The 17,357-nt window shown below is 39.7% G+C and overlaps 1 protein-coding gene across 1 annotated transcript in view; it reads left to right on the top strand.

The window, feature by feature from the left end:
- Window positions 1-1,330: 1,330 nt before the first annotated feature.
- PPP2R2C (protein phosphatase 2 regulatory subunit Bgamma) overlaps window positions 1,331-17,357 on the top strand; it is a 107,833-nt gene continuing 91,806 nt past the window's right edge. The window contains exon 1 of the mRNA XM_015862886.2: window positions 1,331-1,912. Coding sequence (XP_015718372.1) covers window positions 1,843-1,912 — 70 coding nt within the window. The 5' untranslated portion in view covers window positions 1,331-1,842. The remainder of the gene's footprint in view (window positions 1,913-17,357) is intronic.

Below are 17,357 nucleotides of genomic sequence, written 5' to 3'. Positions count from 1 at the left end.
TTTTGTGCACAGCCTTGAAAAATGGATGGTGCTGGTGTATGAGCAGATGGGATATCCTGAGGTTGGAAGGATTCTTTGCATGGACGGGAATAGAGAAAGGCAGCACCTGGCTGAAGAGGACTGAGTGAGCTCTGAAGAGCTTCAGATAGCACCACTGCATTCACTGATACTCTGAGTGCAGAAGTAAAGGGTCTAGTGTTGTCGCCTTGAAATGTTGCATATATGTGAATGTGTTCACAACAAATGCAAGTATGGAATATCTTCTTTACTTTCCTACCTTCTCAGATGTGCATATATAGTAACATTTACTTGGCAGCTTGAAGATGTTTCTGTTTTATTTTGCTTCATCAGTGAGGAAGGGAGGTCATTTTCCTGCTATTTCTCTTTTTCCCCGAACTGTCCTTCATTCTGAAATTAGATGTTTATCCCTGGAAAGTCATTACAGTGAGCATTTTATATAGTGCTCTGCTTCTTCCAATGGCATGTATCCCTTTTATAGTGGTGCAGGGCACTTAGTACATATGGCTCTTGAAGGTAAAGCTATCTTCATTAAGAAGATACAAGAACAAAAATCAGCAACTGCAGGATCCATGTAACATTACACACACAAAAACAACCTGTATTATAGTGCTGACAACTGTATTTTTTGTGTTCAGTTCCAGGGCCTGAGTTACAGGCCCATCCCTCTCCTCTGAATTGATTTGGTGATTGTGTACTCCCTTTTATTGCTGTAATGGCTTTGGTACCCAGCCACTTGTCCTCTATTCAAATGTCTGTACTTCAGTGGTGCTGAGACCTTCAAACCTGCAATCATTCCCTTTGTCCAGCTTTCCTCTATAGTGGAATCACTGAAAGTTGTTTTCTGGCCCTCATCCCTCATTTCTTTCCCATACTTAGGATTTTGCCTTTTTTTTTTTTTTTTTTTTTTTTTTTTTTCTTAAAAGAAACTGGCAAAAATTGAAAACCAAATGACAGCAGTTGTATCTTACTTTCTCCTGGTGGATGCCTGGTCTCTCACCATCCCATTCTCAGAGGCAGGCATTTGGCAATTTCAGTAATATTTATCCAGGCTGACATTGAACGACTGTTGCTTTTGCTGCATATGACAGTATTGACTAGCGCAGAGCTGTGGCCTCCCGTCACTGTGCAATACGTGTCGATGCAAACCCATTTAAGCAGCTGGAAGTTTTTTCTCCCTCATCCCCTCCCTTAAATTTTTCATTGCCCATCTTCGCAGCAGAAGGGCTAAAATAATTACCTGCAGTCTCATTTTTCACTTTCCTACATGCAGATCTTGCGTGGTTGGGCAGCGAGAGGCTGGCTGGGAGGGGCCTGCTCTGATGCAGCACAGGCATATGACAGCAGCAACAGCCAGCAGAGAGCTTCGCCAGGCGGCTTTTGCTGCAGTACGCTGATTGCCACTTGAGACCATCCGCCAGGATCCCCGGCAGCAGGCACTCGGAGGAGACGCTGCGTGGGCACTTGTTTAAGGAGTACCTGACTAAACAATTGGGTTATTCTTTAACTGCGGGAGAAGTGCCTGTATTCCCTTCACGCAAGCTCCCTACTGGCTTTCCGCATTCTTAATTTATCGGAGCAGTTCCTCCCTCTGCTTCCCTCCCGTGACTTTTCCTTTCCTTCCTTTTATTCTAGTTATTTATTTTGAGCATTTTCACCTCCCAAATCTGTGCTGCATCACCAGCTCTCATTATGCTGTGCTCGGTAGCCCGGTGTGCTCCCCGCCTCTGCTAGGCAGTGGCAGCATGGATGGTGCTCTTGTGACGACCTCTGCTGATGCTATCAGTCCACTGCGGATAGGCATGCTGAGTAATCCTGCTGTAAATGGGCGAGGACACGGACACACGAAAAATTAACCACAGCTTTCTTCGAGACCACAACTATGTGACTGAAGGTAACAGAAATACTGTCATTATTCTCTTCTTGCATTGCAGATTCTGTGCCAGGAATGCACTGTCACGTTTGGAGATGTAGGCTGTTCTTTTCTTTCTTTCTTTTTTTCCAGCAGTCTTTCAGGGTGTTTTCCTGTGTGATGTAGCAACAGAATCTGTTTGAATTTGCTAAATCTCAAAGGCATTCTGTCTTGCTGTGATGGTATATGAAACTGTATGTGCTGAAGAAGGTCTTGCATTGTGCTGAGTTTGTGCTAGTGAGGTGTGCAGCACCTGGCATTGAATGCACAGGAGCTGCAGTGTGAAAGCCTGGAAGCAGCCGATCCCTTTAAAAACATGAAAGATTTCAGAGCTCTGCAGTAAAAGAAATAATCTGTAAAGTTAACTGTTTGCTGGTGTAATAAAGGTTATGCATCTCATTTTGGTAATTGTAGCCTGAGCATCACAGACATTGCTGATTGTTCCCTTGAGAACTGTATAAATTTAGAAAGGATGTGCATGCATAATCTTTTGAAATACTGCTGCCTTCTTGCCACCCTCTCTCTGTATGTGCAAGGTATAAGAGGAAAGAAAAGGCACCTTCATTTTAAGTCCTTCAATGGCTGCTGGTTTATTACATAAAAAGGATTTTCCTGCAGGTGACATTAAGTGCCCAGATATTTTAGATTGAGTTGAGTGAAATGGTTGGGTCTGGTGCTGATCCAGTTTGCATCTCCAGAAAGTTGCTTTAAGAGCAGGCCATTTTAAGGTTGATTTATTGAACAGGAGGAATGTATCTGGAGGTGCTTGACTTTGCAAATATATTTGCGTGTGCTGAGTTTTAACAGCACTTTCCAGCAGCAGAAACAGTACTTCACTGTAGGCTTATATAATATGAACATACTTAACATCAGGGTCACTCAGCACTACTTGAGACTCAAGTCTCCAGATTGTGTCGTCATTTGATCAATGTTCAGTCACTTAATACTCCCGTGCTGCATCCTGAAATGTGATCAGCTGATGCTCTCTCGATTATTGATGATTTGCAGTTTTTTAGGATGTGGAGAGCAGTGAGATGGTTTGGCCAGACTGGGAACACAAAGCAGATATTTTCCAGCAGGGAAATGTAGAAAGCCGTGCACTGTAACTGTTACCACTGGCTGGTGTAGCTGTTTGATCATCTTCCCTCCAGGACATTCCTGGCATCCTGGTTCATGTTTCTGCACATTCTAAAGAATTGGTTTCAATTTTCAGTGCCTTTTGTCCGAATGATGTTTTACAGTTTGAGATGTATTCATCTGTGAGAACATTTCAAGCAAATTTGTCTTCCATTTATTAGGTTTGTAAATCAATGTCTTCACTTTTGCAAGATGTACTGTGCAGTTCCTGCAGTGCACTATCTACATGTTGAGATTCAGATGTATATTTAATGTGCGTGTGTGGCTACATGACAATTTGGTCTTCTAATCTGTCAGTTTTGTAATCTGAGGGAAATAATCACTTGTGGATTTTGCAAACCAGCCTTGTTGTTTATGTGTTACAGGTGTTTTAGATGGCATTGATTTTAGTATTTTGGGGCACATGGCTGACTGAAGTGTGAGGTTTTCTCACTTTCTACCTTCACTTGATCTTTGGATTGGAAGGACTGGATGTTCTTCCATGGTTGCACCTGGGGTGGCTTGTATTAAATGGGGCAAAGTAGGCCTTAAATATCAGTGTCAACCTATATTTCCCCTGGGAATGAGAGTCGTTGTGAAATGTGTTGATTTTGAGTAGATGATGTATAGGAGACTGTCATAGCAAAGGTTATTTGAAATGGTGTTAATTCTTCAGCTCTGAGTATTGTAATGCTCAGCTGGACAGACGTAATACAATTCTTCCATATATTACCCCTGAGGTTGTCACACCTTTTTTAAAACAACGTGAAAACCATGAGGGAACAGATTTATTTATGCAGTTTTTCCAGGGATGCCTTCAGGAATCTACCTCACAAAGTTTCATTTCTAATTGATACAAACTGAGGAGAGCTGATCTAATTAATAATTGATTGGGTTTAAAATGCTGAGTGACCATGTAAGTTAAACTGGTGCTTAAAATGTACTTTGTTCATTGTGGTTTTTTTTCTTTTTTAATTTTATTTTATGATTTTATTTATCTAAAGATCTGGCTCCATGAAACAGCTTTTAACACTTCTCATCTAGGAAGGCTTGAAGTCCTTCTGCAGCCCTTTGCATTTGGCTCTATCATATGATGGTACTGTGTGTATGATAGCACTGTACATCTGGAAATGCAGCCATGTTGTTTTGCAAACAGTATTGCATTATTTTGTTGTATTGAAATATATGTTGGGCAGGGTCAAACCAAAGACTCATCTTCTGGGTTGTTGGTTTTTTTTGCTTTTCTAATCCACTGTTGAAAACAAATAAACACTTAACATTTTATTCATTGGAAAGCTTACTGATCCCTTGTTCTCTGTAAATAATTACAATGTTCTCTTTTGTTTTCAGAGTTTAAAATCTTGGTAAGGGGTTCTTCTGTTGTCGTTGCTTTAAATTCAGCAGACTAAATTCACTTGCAGAAGGAGGTGTTTCTGACCTTATATGCACTTCTTTCCCATCTGTTCCCTTAGGAAAGTAAAGCCAACAACAATCAAGGTGATGTGGGATAACTAGACTATTGCCTTATTTCTGATCTATTACTGCATTGAATAGCCAAACAAAAACACCAGAAAAGACTTAGACAGGCTTTTGAATGCACAGGGTGTAAGGAGACCATGAGCCAAGTCTAACTTGGCTTTGCTCTCACTAGTGGCCCCAGCATGTTCCTAATGGACAGCTTGCTTAAGCAAAGAATGATGATTTCTTTAGTGTTAAGACATTATTTTCTAACATTGGGCTTATGTACCAAGCATGGCTGACCTTAACTACCAGAACTTTAATTGTTTTATGAATCTCAAATGTTTCCTGATCTGATTGATGATGCATTGCTGTCAGTGTTTTTCTGTTTCTGATAGCAGGCATTATACACACACGTAAAGCACTGCAGACATTTAGATGGCAGCAGTGACAACCTACACTTGTTTCTCCTGCTCCATATGTGTACCTGCAGTAAAGTTAATGGAGTTAAACCAAGCAGGACTTGAGTAATTTTGTCATTATATCTCTTGAAAGTATTTTACAGTTGCACCGTGGAAATAAGGCAATTTAATTTGAGCAGCACCATGCAGGAACATATTCAGTGATGACTTTCAAGAGTGTTTTTTGAGGGAATGGCTTCAATTTAAGTTGTCTGCTCGCTGAAAACCAAAACGATGAGATTTAAAGAGAGAGAATAGAAACACCTGAGGCCTGGAGTATGTGACCTGCAAGAAAACTTCCATAGCTTGTGAGGTTTCTGTCACTGGACACTGTTAAATGCAGTTTCTGTGGATGTTGGTAGGAAGTGAGATGGTGATAGCTGATCCTCCCCTAGGCCAAAATACGGGCTCAGTGATGCACCACATCCATTCAGGCTCATGACTCGCTGCCAAGCTGGGGTTTGTCTTTACAGCCTCTTGCAGCCCAGCTGCCCGGGAGGTGCGGTGTCAGGGAAATGCAGAATATCAGCAACACAGTGGGATGTGGCTGGGTGGGAGGAACAGGGGCTTTGCTTACAAAGTCTATCAGAGAAGATGGCAGGAAAATGGTGGCCAGTGGGATGGGGACAGCATATGGGTAAGTGGTAGTGTGCTTATGGGGCCAGAGGCTGCCCTTCAGTCTGATGGCTGCCTTGACGTCGCCTTAACAGTAGAACTGGCAGATAAATTGTTACACAAGGAACAAAATTCACTATCCTTACAGAACGGTGTTGATAAGTGTGAATAATCTCCATGAACCTAAATTTATCTGGTGAATTGATTCTCTGGTGGCAAAGGCATTCTGCAGTTTTTATGTAGGCATGTCCAACTTGTCAGTTCATCCCCATCCATCCCCATAGAGTTTCCCTGTTTCAGGAAGAACTAAGAGGTTGCTTGTCCTCTCAGTTTCTCCCTCAATCTATGCCTTTACTTGTGAGTGAAGCTGGGGAAGATGCACAGGTGCAGTGAGGCAGAAGCTGACCTTCAGTATCTAGTCATTTATATGGCCAAATGGTGCAGATTGGTTCCATATGGCTTAACTTCTATTACAAAGTTAATCATGTTAATGGTGTATTAACCTTCTCAAATGTGATATTTGAAAAATAATGAGAATTACCAGTGCAGTGTAAAACATATTGAATCATAACCATGTAAAGCATTTATTATAGGGGATGAAAAAAAGATACTTTTTTAACATTTGGTAATGATTTTAAAGTAAAATCCCCTGTAGATAATGAAAACAGATTTAGGAGCTTTTTTCCCCCACTTGTTACTGCCTCTGCCCAAGACCTTCTTGCTCAGGGAAGAGGCTGATGTGATGAATGTCCGGCTGCTAGGTCCTCCTTGGAGAGCGCTTGAAGCTGTTCTGTGCTGCTGGTTGTGCTTAAAAAGCATGGAGTTAACTTGCTCAGGAGCTGCACTTAATGTTGGGCCTCCAAAGGACAATTATTCACCAGGGTCATGTGTACCCTGTACAGTGATTCCAAGTGTGACGAAACTGGGTTCTTTCCCCTTGTTAAGGCAGAAATCTAATGCCAGGTTCTGGTGGGTTGCCCTCAGATACTGACAGCAACATTAGCTGTCTACACACATAGATAATTAATAGATGATGTCCCACTCAGTAACCAAATAAAAGCTATAGTTAGTTGCTGTGCAGTGTCATTAACCAAAGAAAAGAAGCATCTGGAATATTGGCTAAGGGATGAACTAGCCACGCTGCTTCTACAAGAGCAAAAGATGCAGCAGGTACCTGCATAGGGCTTTCATCAGGAGCCCAACAGCAGGGTCTGACACATGTCTGAGTGGCACAAAACATTGCTAGATTTCAGCAATTTAGCCTGTGTGCACTTTGTTCATAAGTACTTTTGATACAAACAAGTACAGACTAGAAACATTAAACAGAGTTATTTATAGTATATTCAACCATCTAACTCCAATATACAATATATTCAATTACACCTAAGCCTTGAAGTTCAGGAGGTCAACGGTGCATTGTATTTATGAGATAAAATCCAGCATAAAATGTGGATTTATGCACGCTCTCCTCGATCTATGCCAGATTTCTTTCTAATTGAAACTGACAATTCAAAAGCATTGAATAATGTAAAACTAAACAACACAGTGCAGGTAGAGTAAGTGTCATCATTCACTGCGGGAGCAGCTGATTTAGCATATGCATCATTATGAAAAGAAAACTGTACCTTGCAGGATATTTTGTTTTCTGCTCAGACCACAGACATTTCAACAATGTTTCACATATTTAAAGAATAATAGATGTGGTTCATATATCAGTTTAAATTGTGAAACGCAATACACTAACACTGAATATTTTATAATAGAAGAAGAACTGAGTATGTTTTATTACATCCATAAAGAGGTAATCAATCAGTACTACTTGCATTGTGTAATTACTTGGTTACCAGTTCCTGAGACTTCTCTGTTGCAGTCTATTTCTTCCACCTTAGTAAGGCCTTATATAGAGGAGCATATGCTAAGAGGAGGCAAGGTATTTATTTATTGACTGGGAAAGGATGGCAGAGGAAGTGAGTAACTCAGTGAACCAGAGGAAAGTATTATTGGGATTTTTGTTGTTAAACAAGCAAGGGTTTTAAGTGCACATCTAGTCATACAGAGACGCTTTCCTGATCAACTGCTTCTGTAGTTCCCAGGTTAACACCGAATGACCTTTAGTAACAAAAACGGTCTTTATTATTGTTTTCTGGTAAAAGCCCCCCAATTTTTACCAAAAATAACAAAAGAAAGCCTATCAAAGCTGTGTTATGTAATCTAAGAGTTCATTTTCTCACAAATTTTTCCCCACTTAACTGTTTTACCTCTTATTTTTGTTGCATAAATGCAAATGAGAGCAGTCTGTATTTGGACAGTGCCAATACAAGTTATAAAGATACACATCAAAAGGCCCAATTCCTAAGAACATTTTTCAGCACAACGTGTCACACAGTTCAGTAACTTTTGTGAATTTTGAGTACGATGAGGTTTGCAATCTGTACCAGCAAATGCAGCACTGCCTTTCATATTTATCTGCTTAAAAAAAGAGGAACATCTGCATGTGATATAATGACATTCATGTGCGTTTTAATTAACAACAAAGTACAGCAGAAACTAAAGGGCTGAGAATTCTTTTATATTCTCTGGTTCTGGTTCAACTCAAATCTGAATAGAACTTAACTAATTATCACCTTCATTCTTCTGGCACATAGCGCTTTTGTTGTAGATGTGACCCAGGCATTGCGAGTATTTGATGATAGTGCAAAATGAGACCATTTACACCAAGTCTGAGGTTAATGCTACCCACTGATGTACTGGTTGCTGTAACATCAGACTTTTTCTCTCCTTATTTAATAATTTTGGATATATTTATTTCTCTATTGTGACATGTTAAAGAGGAAAATTCAATAATAAATGTAGTAACAGTAATTAGTAAGTAAAATGCAACAGATAGGAGCAGTGGACTGGGCAGTGCAGAGGAAAGCACACAAAGCTCTCATCATGCTACGTGTAAACTTGATTTTGTATCTTTCATTTGTGCATGCAGATGGGTGGTACTGGAATAGCCAGCAGGAGATGAAGTCAGCTGTTCTGGAGTCATGTTTGGAATGGCAGTATTAGGTCAAGCACATTCTCTTTAATGGAAGCATAGTCTTTAATCACAAAATGGAATTAAAAAATGTGGTGTCTTTGAAATAGGTAGCTGTGAATTATTGCTTATCTTAAAGAAATTCTTGGAACACCTGATGCTAAGAATCAAAAAATGGCCATATGGGTGGGTGGTGCTTTGCATTGCTTAAAGGCTTTTATCCTAGGTCAAAATGAACACCTTGTCCCCTAATACCGGATGCCAACTCTGCCAGAGGGTTTTTCTTTTAAACAAAGGAAACCTGGAATTTGACCAATAGTTCAGCATTAGGCAGTTATAATTTCTGCTCATCAACTGACAAATATATGATTACCAGGGATAAGGATGGTGCATAGAGCTTGACATACACGTCTTGGTCACATGCACTTCTTTCTTCTAGACTGTCGCATTGTTTGTTGGGAAAGACAGGGTTAAATGTAAGCCAGAGGTTTATTTGCCTTTTTGTTTTGTTTGCCCTATTTAACTGGTCTTCAGGAAAGTGCGATTGTGGTGGGACTCTCATAAACTCCAAACCTGCTCCATAATTCTATTATACACAGCCAATATCTGAGAAGACCCAGCAATACAAAGTGTGATTTTATTTGTGTGGTGCGTGTTTGTGTACATGTTGCACTGACAAAAGTTTTGTGGATGACTGTTGTCATGTGTGTCTATTTCTACCAGTTGCTACACTTGAAATGGGAACCTGCATCTATTGGTATGGCTATTTAAAAGTTTCAGCACTGGGAAACGGGACAGGAAAAGCGATGTGTGTCCCATCTGACTTGCAGTCTGTTCTGTTCTATGTCCACCAGTGTTTGCTGAACTGGGAAGTGAGATTTGCTCTGTCTGGAACAAAGCTTTTGTTATACAGTGGGTGTGAGAAGCAGTGTCCTTGTATTTCTGATTTCCCTGTGCTGCTGATGAGCTGGAGCTTCTCTGAAAAAAAAATTCTTGTACTTTTTTGTATCTTCAAACTAACTTCAAGGTATTTTGAGTTTGGGACTTAGTTTGCAACTGCTCGCACGTGCAGTTATTAGAGGCAAAGAGTTCATTATTCATGCCTGCCTTTCCTTCTCTGCCTTGGAAACCTATTGCAGCCTGTTTGTGCCAAGGCTCCCCTTGGAGGAGCAGCAGAGAGGACAGGAGTGAGAGAGGCACTGGTCAGCCTACCAGCCTGAATCCAGCTTCTTCAGAAAGTCACAGAACCACAGAATGGCTGAGGTTGGCAGGGACCTCTGGGCCCATCTGTGCTAACCCTAATCCAGCAGGGATACCCAGAGCAGGGTACCCAGTAACGTGTCCAGATGGCTTCAGAATACTGCAAGTAGGGAGGCTCTGCAACCTCTCTCACTGTGCCAGAATGGTGGCCAGTTTTTTAATTTGTCCCTTTCTAGCAGAGAAGGAAGCATCACACCTGCCTTCTGGGAGCAAAGGTTACGGTGAGCAGTGCTGACTTGTGCAGGGATAAAGCTGCCATCTGTCACCAGAACCCCATAGTTTGTCAGCTGTTACATGTGCATCAGAAATGTCAGTGTCTCAGTGTTGCGAACACATACTTAGTAGTGATCCTTACCATAATATCTCATCAAACCCACGTTTTTACAAGGCTTTAATGTTATATGAGCAACAGAAAAGGAGGAACATAGACTACAAATGTACTGGAAAAGCATTTGACTATTATCCTGGGTGAACCTGAGTAATGGCAGTAACAGCAATGTTAAATCTGAACGTGGAAAGCTGCAGTGCTTCTTGCCCCATTAATAAATACTAACAAAGATGATCACCAACATGGAGCTTGTTTACACAGGGATTCATTTCTGATTGTTAAGTGTAAGTATATTTAGACAGAAAACGATTTTTGTTCCGGACTGCCAAGAAGTTGGTGTAAATGGGAGGAATTAGCAATTCAGACTCCACAAAGCAAACAACAGCCTGGTTATTACAGACGGGACTTAATGAATGTAGTTATATTGAGGTGAGCACAGGATGCTGATCCTTTGTTTCATGTTTTAGTGATTGAATTCAGTCTTTATGGCTGGCATATTATTGTTAGCAATTGAATTTACAGTTTTATTTTAAAAAATGCCTACTTTGGCCATTTCCTTTCCTGAAATGTTGCAAATATTTCCAAGCTACTCATGTTCTTGCTAAGTTATATTGGCTCCAGACATCTCCATTTATGAGTTTATTCATACAAGTGTATACATTCACGAATCTCTAATGTTCAGTATAGTAAAGCATCCAGTAACTTCAAAATTTCATGAAATTTTAAGACTAAAAACTGTATCTGAATTTTGCTAATGTTCAAAGTGTAAATTTCTATGTTAGAAGTGCTCTAAGTTGAGTGTTATCTCTAACAAATGTGCTTGTCTTCTAAATGTCTAAAATTTATGCAGCAACAGAGTCCAAATAACTGAGCAGGGAGGAACTAAGGTTCTTCTCAAAACCAAGCAATGCAGCCCGGAGATTCTGACTCTGAGTTCTTGTTATCTACATGAATCCCCACGTGAGCTCAGCAGGCAAGATGTAACAGAGTACCACTAACATCTGCATCTCGTTTGTACAGAAGGTCGATGGATGGGGGTTTAATATGTGTGATAGAGGGAGACAAAGAGAGATATTGAAACAGTTGAGTGAGGCTGTGGAGGGTAACCCTGCTCCTAGCAGAGGATGAGCACAGTTCCAGGATCCCAAGCAGTGTTATGCTCCACCAGCTGCCCCAGTCCTTCCTCAACAAGGCATTTGGGGAAGCCCTGTGCTATGGCTTGTAGGCTGTGATTCTCATGAATTTGTATCAAGAATTGTGTTTTTATTCTTTGTTCTGTCTGCTGAAAACTTTCTGCTGGAGCACAGGAATATTTTCTCAATGTTTCTTCATTTTTCAAAAGCTGTTTTTACTGATGGAAGTATGAACAGAGTTTATTGATGGTGCTGTTGTAGCACATAGGTCAGAAAAGGAGAGGAGGCAAAGCTCCTGTTCATCCTAATAGCTTTTAAAAGCAATAATCTACCAGTTCCCTGAAGCTTTTATCCAATTCAGAATTCCCACAGCACCTCTTTTCAGCTCTGAGGTTACCCAGATCATAGCAAGGGATGGTCCTTTTCTTCTTTTGAAGCGGGCTGCTTTAAGAACTACCCCCTTGTGATGTTTTGTTTCAGTAAAACGCCAGCTTGTTTAGGGCCCAGCTCAGTGGTTACATGGGTGAGTCCCAGAGAAGATCTGCCTTGGCCTCCCATTATATAAACGGAAAATGATTTTGAAAGTTTTATGAGCTTATGTTTCAGAGAGAAGAGCCTTCCTGCATTGCAGACAGACTTAATACAGAGCTAATAAGAAAACTGAAATGCTTTGAGTGGGTGGATACTTTACTTTTCTCTGTTTTTAATATGTTTTAACTCCTAGGTAGCTGAAGTTGTCCTGAACCTGATCTTCAGTTCCAGGAACATACTGTGCTTAAAGATGAAGAAGTAGGATAAGCTGGTCAATTATTATAGTTCAAAATACATCTAAAATACATCTGTTCTGGTAGATGACTGACATGTGGCCAAGACAGTGGAAATTATGCAAAACAGAATGGATATTTTGGGACTAAATGTTTCAGAAGAATAATTTACATTTTCCTTTGGTTCATGCAGACTTCTGTCCAAACAACAGATACTTTCTTAAACCTAGTGGTCTGCCTTGAAGTCCCCTTTCATGCGCTTCTGGTATGTGTCTTCATGCTGCTAAAGTTACTTTGATCTACTCCTGGCCAGTTTCCAGACCATCCTTTAATTCCTTTTCTGAAATTTCCATACCAGCTTTAATTCCTGCCAGAAGGCAACTGTTCCATCTCTGCTCCAGCAGGGCCCTGGAGCTTTACATTCACAACGTGTCTCTTCCTGGAAATAATACTCTCTGCTCAGACTTGGGGGATGTCAGGAACATGTACATCTCAGCAGTGCTGGGGGAAGAAATAAACAGGCAGAATACTGTAATTTGTTCCCTGACTTCAGTTTTTCTCTTTCCACTTGCTGCTTGACTTGACTGTAGTGATGCTTGGCTTATGTCTGCAGTACTTGCTAGGCTTTGAACTCCAGAAATGCTTATTAAAAACAAACAAACAAATAACACAACCAAACCATCACCAGCAGCAAAATCAAAATGCCAGCTGGTTTGTCACTCAGTGTTTGCCATTCTTTTTGCTCTGAATTTATATTCATTGAAATCCATGAAAGCCAGATCCTGGATGGTCCTGCTGTTCCATTCCTCTGTTCTTTTGTCTTTGTTAAAGGTCATGGATGTGAATTAAAATTATCTTGACCTGGAAGTCATTGGTCAGTCTGTGTGTGAACCTCAGGGTTAAGGGAGGGTCTCTGAAATGGAAGAAGGTTTGACAGGCGTTTTGGGTGAAGTCCCAGCAAAGTGGGCTAGTACTAATGGCTTGTCTGAACTGTGGGGTCAGGCTTTTACCCTGTTCTTGTGAGGAAAAAGCTTGTGGGGCTTCATTTTCTAATTATATGACTTGTTATCAAGATAAAATGTTATACTTTTTTTTTTTTTTTTTTTTTTTGCTTGTTAAGACAGAGAGATCCATGTTTCCAATAACAATAATTTATTCATTAAAATCCTCACAAGTTGTTACAGCCTTCATGTATCTGTGATTTAGTAATGAAAAAAGCCTATTAAGAATCTGCCATTGGCTTCAGTGACATTGGATCATGGTGCACAGCTGTACTGTATGTACGTACTGTAAGTCCGTTAAAATACACCTATATTTACAAACATATTTTTGTTTTTCACTTAAGAGCACTGTTCTGTACAACTAGTTTTTGTCCAGTTATTGCTGTGTGGTGGCCTTAGTTGCTTTTGTCTGCAGTACTGCATTACATCTGTTGTGGGCATGTAGTATGTTGTGCTTGGTGCTGCAAGAGTTTTGTTGTTGTTTTCTTTGTTTGTTTTGAAGAGTTTATCTGACTTAGGTGTCAGTGCAAGAATCAGTGCTGGAGTAGCTGTCGATGGAAGACCTTCCTGCAAATTTCAGTTTAGTGAATCTTCAGAGATTCAGTACCAATTCTGGCTTTGTTCTTTAGAGTAAAACCAAATGCAGTTAGAAATTTGGCCTAACTTCATTATTTTTAGGAATCTTAATTTCTCTAAAGCTTCTCTATGCATGTCAGGAAACTCAGCTGCATTCTGCAGTTGCACCGTAAGAGAGTCCTTAGAGTTGAAGCTATATGGTCTTAATACTTTCTTTGCAAGTTTCCATAGGAGCTTAGTGTATGCAAATTTATAATAACCTAGGCATAAACTCATTTCCTTCTCTTTGACCTTTTTGTCTCTTCCTCGTATATGATTTATGATTTCTGCTTTCTTTTTTTTTCCTGTTAAATACTCTCATAGATTTGCTTGGAGCAAAGCTACTGTCCAGATTTTCCCTTTGAAATCATCTTGCTTCAGGCTACTTTTAACTTTCTGAAATGCAAAGTAATTGTAGCTCAGATTTTAATTGTATGTCTTTTTCTTCTTTTTAAGTATATACTGCCCGGACACATTATCAGTTTGTTATTTAAAGGGCTGATAATTTTTTCTCAGTTGTATTAATTTAAGTTGCTGTAGAATTCAAATTAACGCTAACCAGAAGATCTTCTAATAGGAGAGTAAGCATGAAGGGTGTAATTAAATCTCTGAAATAAATTACAAGATATTTCATGAACATCGGTAACATCTTGCGACCCTTTAACACATTTATTTTACAGATGTTTTTCAGAGTTGTCAGTATCAGAATTTTAGAAAATGTACCTTTTTTTTCCCCCCAGAGTAGTAATTACTCCTCAAGATCAGCTGCCGCTCTTGTACGTTTGGGTTTATGCAGATTTGTTAAGAAATAGGCTGTGTCTAACCAGCTAGCACAGGTGCATTGTTGGAGGAAAAGAAATACAGCGTGGCAAATCCAGAATTAGTCACTTCAATTAATTGAAGTGGTTTTAAAATGGTGGTTATCTGATTCAGTCACTGTTGGAAGCATACCAGCCTCTTGTGAGTATGCTGCAGGGAAAAGATGTCACCTGCTTTAGCTGTGGGTCTCTGAAGCAGATTTCTTGGTGCAAATGACCTGGCAAAATATCTTGCTTGACAGGTAAGAGGCAGGGTCTTACCAGAGGTATTTTGTAAAGGTTACATGTTTTCCACAGAGCACCATGACTTTGAAACCAAAGGGAAATTCCAGCTTGGATATGGCAGCAAGGTGATTTCCTCCTAAAAACAGCATGTGCTTTCTGTCATGGAAGTTCTTTCAGTTGTAATTGGTCTCTGGAAAATACATCAGTCGTATGTGAGGAAATGGTTTTCTTTTTTGTTCTATGAACTGCTCTCCCGGACAGTGAAAATGTGTCTACGTTTACGAATTATCCCATATGATTAAAGAGTCTCTTGAAGAGCTTGATATACACAGACTGCAGGGGGAGGTTTAGGAACCATAATTAACTTATGGGGAGAAAATCCAGAGGATGTAAGCAAAGGAAGTGCCCTTTGAAGCATGTAATGCATTTTGAATGTTTAAGGCTTGCTTTTGAAACAAATACGGGTTACCTTCAAAGTGTCAAAGGCTTGGCATTTGATATATTTGAAGATTAGTAAAATAAACAACAATCCACACTGAAGCTGTTTCAAATTGCTGTGTGGAGCTCATACATTCAGTTTGCAGCTTGTACTGCTTTGTATTTGCGTGAGGGTAAAGGCAGTGACAGTAGTGGTTTTGGATGGACCTTGGTTCCACTGCTGCCAGTCCTAACAGGGACTGCTAGAAACTATCCTCAAGATTTCGGAGTGTTTGAGTTCTTCTCTCTGCCTGGAAAGAAATTTGTTACCTGGACATTTAGATTGTCAGTGAATTGTGGTCACTTCTGGGCAGTTTTTTGTGTGACTGTGAGATGGGCTTAGGCTGCATGAAAAAACTGAAGTTATCTAAGTCCCTCGATAGTGATTCTTTGTGGTACTCCTGTTGTTTTTCACATGAAGAAAAGGAATGGATTTACAGAAATTCCTGTTATTACTTAGAAGGATTACTTCATCATTTGACTACGGAGCAAAACTGTAATATTTGCTCACTGATTTTTCCCCAATTTCTTGTCTTTTAACTGTATAGTTAACTGTGTGGAGCTGCGCTTACTTAAAGTAAGTCTTTGAGGGCATTTCTTAATGGTCACAGTAATCTATCCAGTTACAGCATCTTATCTTCTTAGAACCTCTGAAATATTGAGATTGTAGCTCACTGATATCTATTTTGGTATACTTTGATTTCAATGATGGCCTCAGCCAACACTACTAATGAAACAGTAACCTAGAAAGCAGACATAACACTTGTGTAGTGCTCAGGGCACAATCTTTGGCCTGTGCTTCTAAGCCAGCATGATATACCTTACTTTTTATTTAAATATTGGGCTTAGTAAATATATTAAATAAAGTGCTTATTAAATATAGATATACTTATTATATACATAAACCACTGCTACTGTTTTTCTTCCTCATCCAAATATCCAGGTCAAATTCTGCTTATAATCATAGTCCTTGATAGGCCATGATATTAATCCAAGGTTACTATCTAATCAGAAATGAACTGTTCTGTTGCTTATTATGTTGGACGCTGGAAACTTTGCAAAGAGAAAACGAGTATCTAGTTTTGGCACAAAACAAAAATGAAGAAAATGCCTTCTATGACATCTTTGTTCATGGAGTAAGTGGTCCATAAATCTGTTTTGCCCAAATAAGAAAGGAACAGTTTCATTTACCTCTACATGCATGTTTCAGCACACATCTGGTGAAAAGACTAAGCTTAAGCAATTGACATAATGAAAGCTGATGTATTTTTTCTTTCTTAGCAAAGCTCCTCTAACTTATTATTATATTTCTTTTGCTTGCTTCCCATGCTTTTCAGCAGCTTTAAAGCATATCTATAACTCACATTTATAGTATTTTTCTTTACTTCAGTAAGGCTTCAGAGAATTGTTTTTGAAATTGTAAAACACTGCACTCATAACCACATTCAAAAGAATGATTTATTCATATACTTCAGATATTCTTTTCTTGTCTCTTTTTGGATTGTGTCTTGTTACATACAACTCATTTGCATATTTCACACTAAAAACTGGTGGCTGAAAACTGTTGGCCTAGTTGGAAAGCATGAGGACAGGGGAAAGTTCTCATCTTCCCTTTGAAAACTCTCTTTCCAGGGATTGATTCTAGTGGTAACACTATTTGGATTAATATGAAATTAAAATAAGTATATCGAATGAATGGAACATAGAAAGAAGAACTGCTTCTCAATTAGGGTAATCCATATGGTAATCATCTGCAAAATGAAATGTGTAAAGAGCAGACTAAGCAACATGTGATTGTGAAAGGGAGGGATAAAGGAGAGAGTTACCCAACGGCATGTACTAGTTCATGTCTGGGTTGAGAGATTAGTTTAAACTTTCTACTGTATTTTACTTTGTTTAGGCTGTGTATCTAGTAACACTGGTTCTTAACTGTCACATCCCAGCTTGCTATATAGGTTACTGGCAAGAGTACCATCAACTCTTGAACCTAAGAATCCAGCTTGCTGTCCAAGCAGACAAATGGAGCTCCACAGAAGATGTGAAATACTGCAGTAGCAAATGGGGGTTCTGTGCTACACCCCAAAATGTATTAGTTTCATTTTCCTTCACTTGTAGGAGGTGCTGGCTGACAGCC

This window comes from Coturnix japonica, chromosome 4 (genome assembly GCF_001577835.2).
Source record: "Coturnix japonica isolate 7356 chromosome 4, Coturnix japonica 2.1, whole genome shotgun sequence".
Taxonomy (NCBI): domain Eukaryota; kingdom Metazoa; phylum Chordata; class Aves; order Galliformes; family Phasianidae; genus Coturnix; species Coturnix japonica.
Note: the sequence above shows the minus strand (reverse complement) of the source record. Positions and strands in the feature narration are given on the sequence as shown.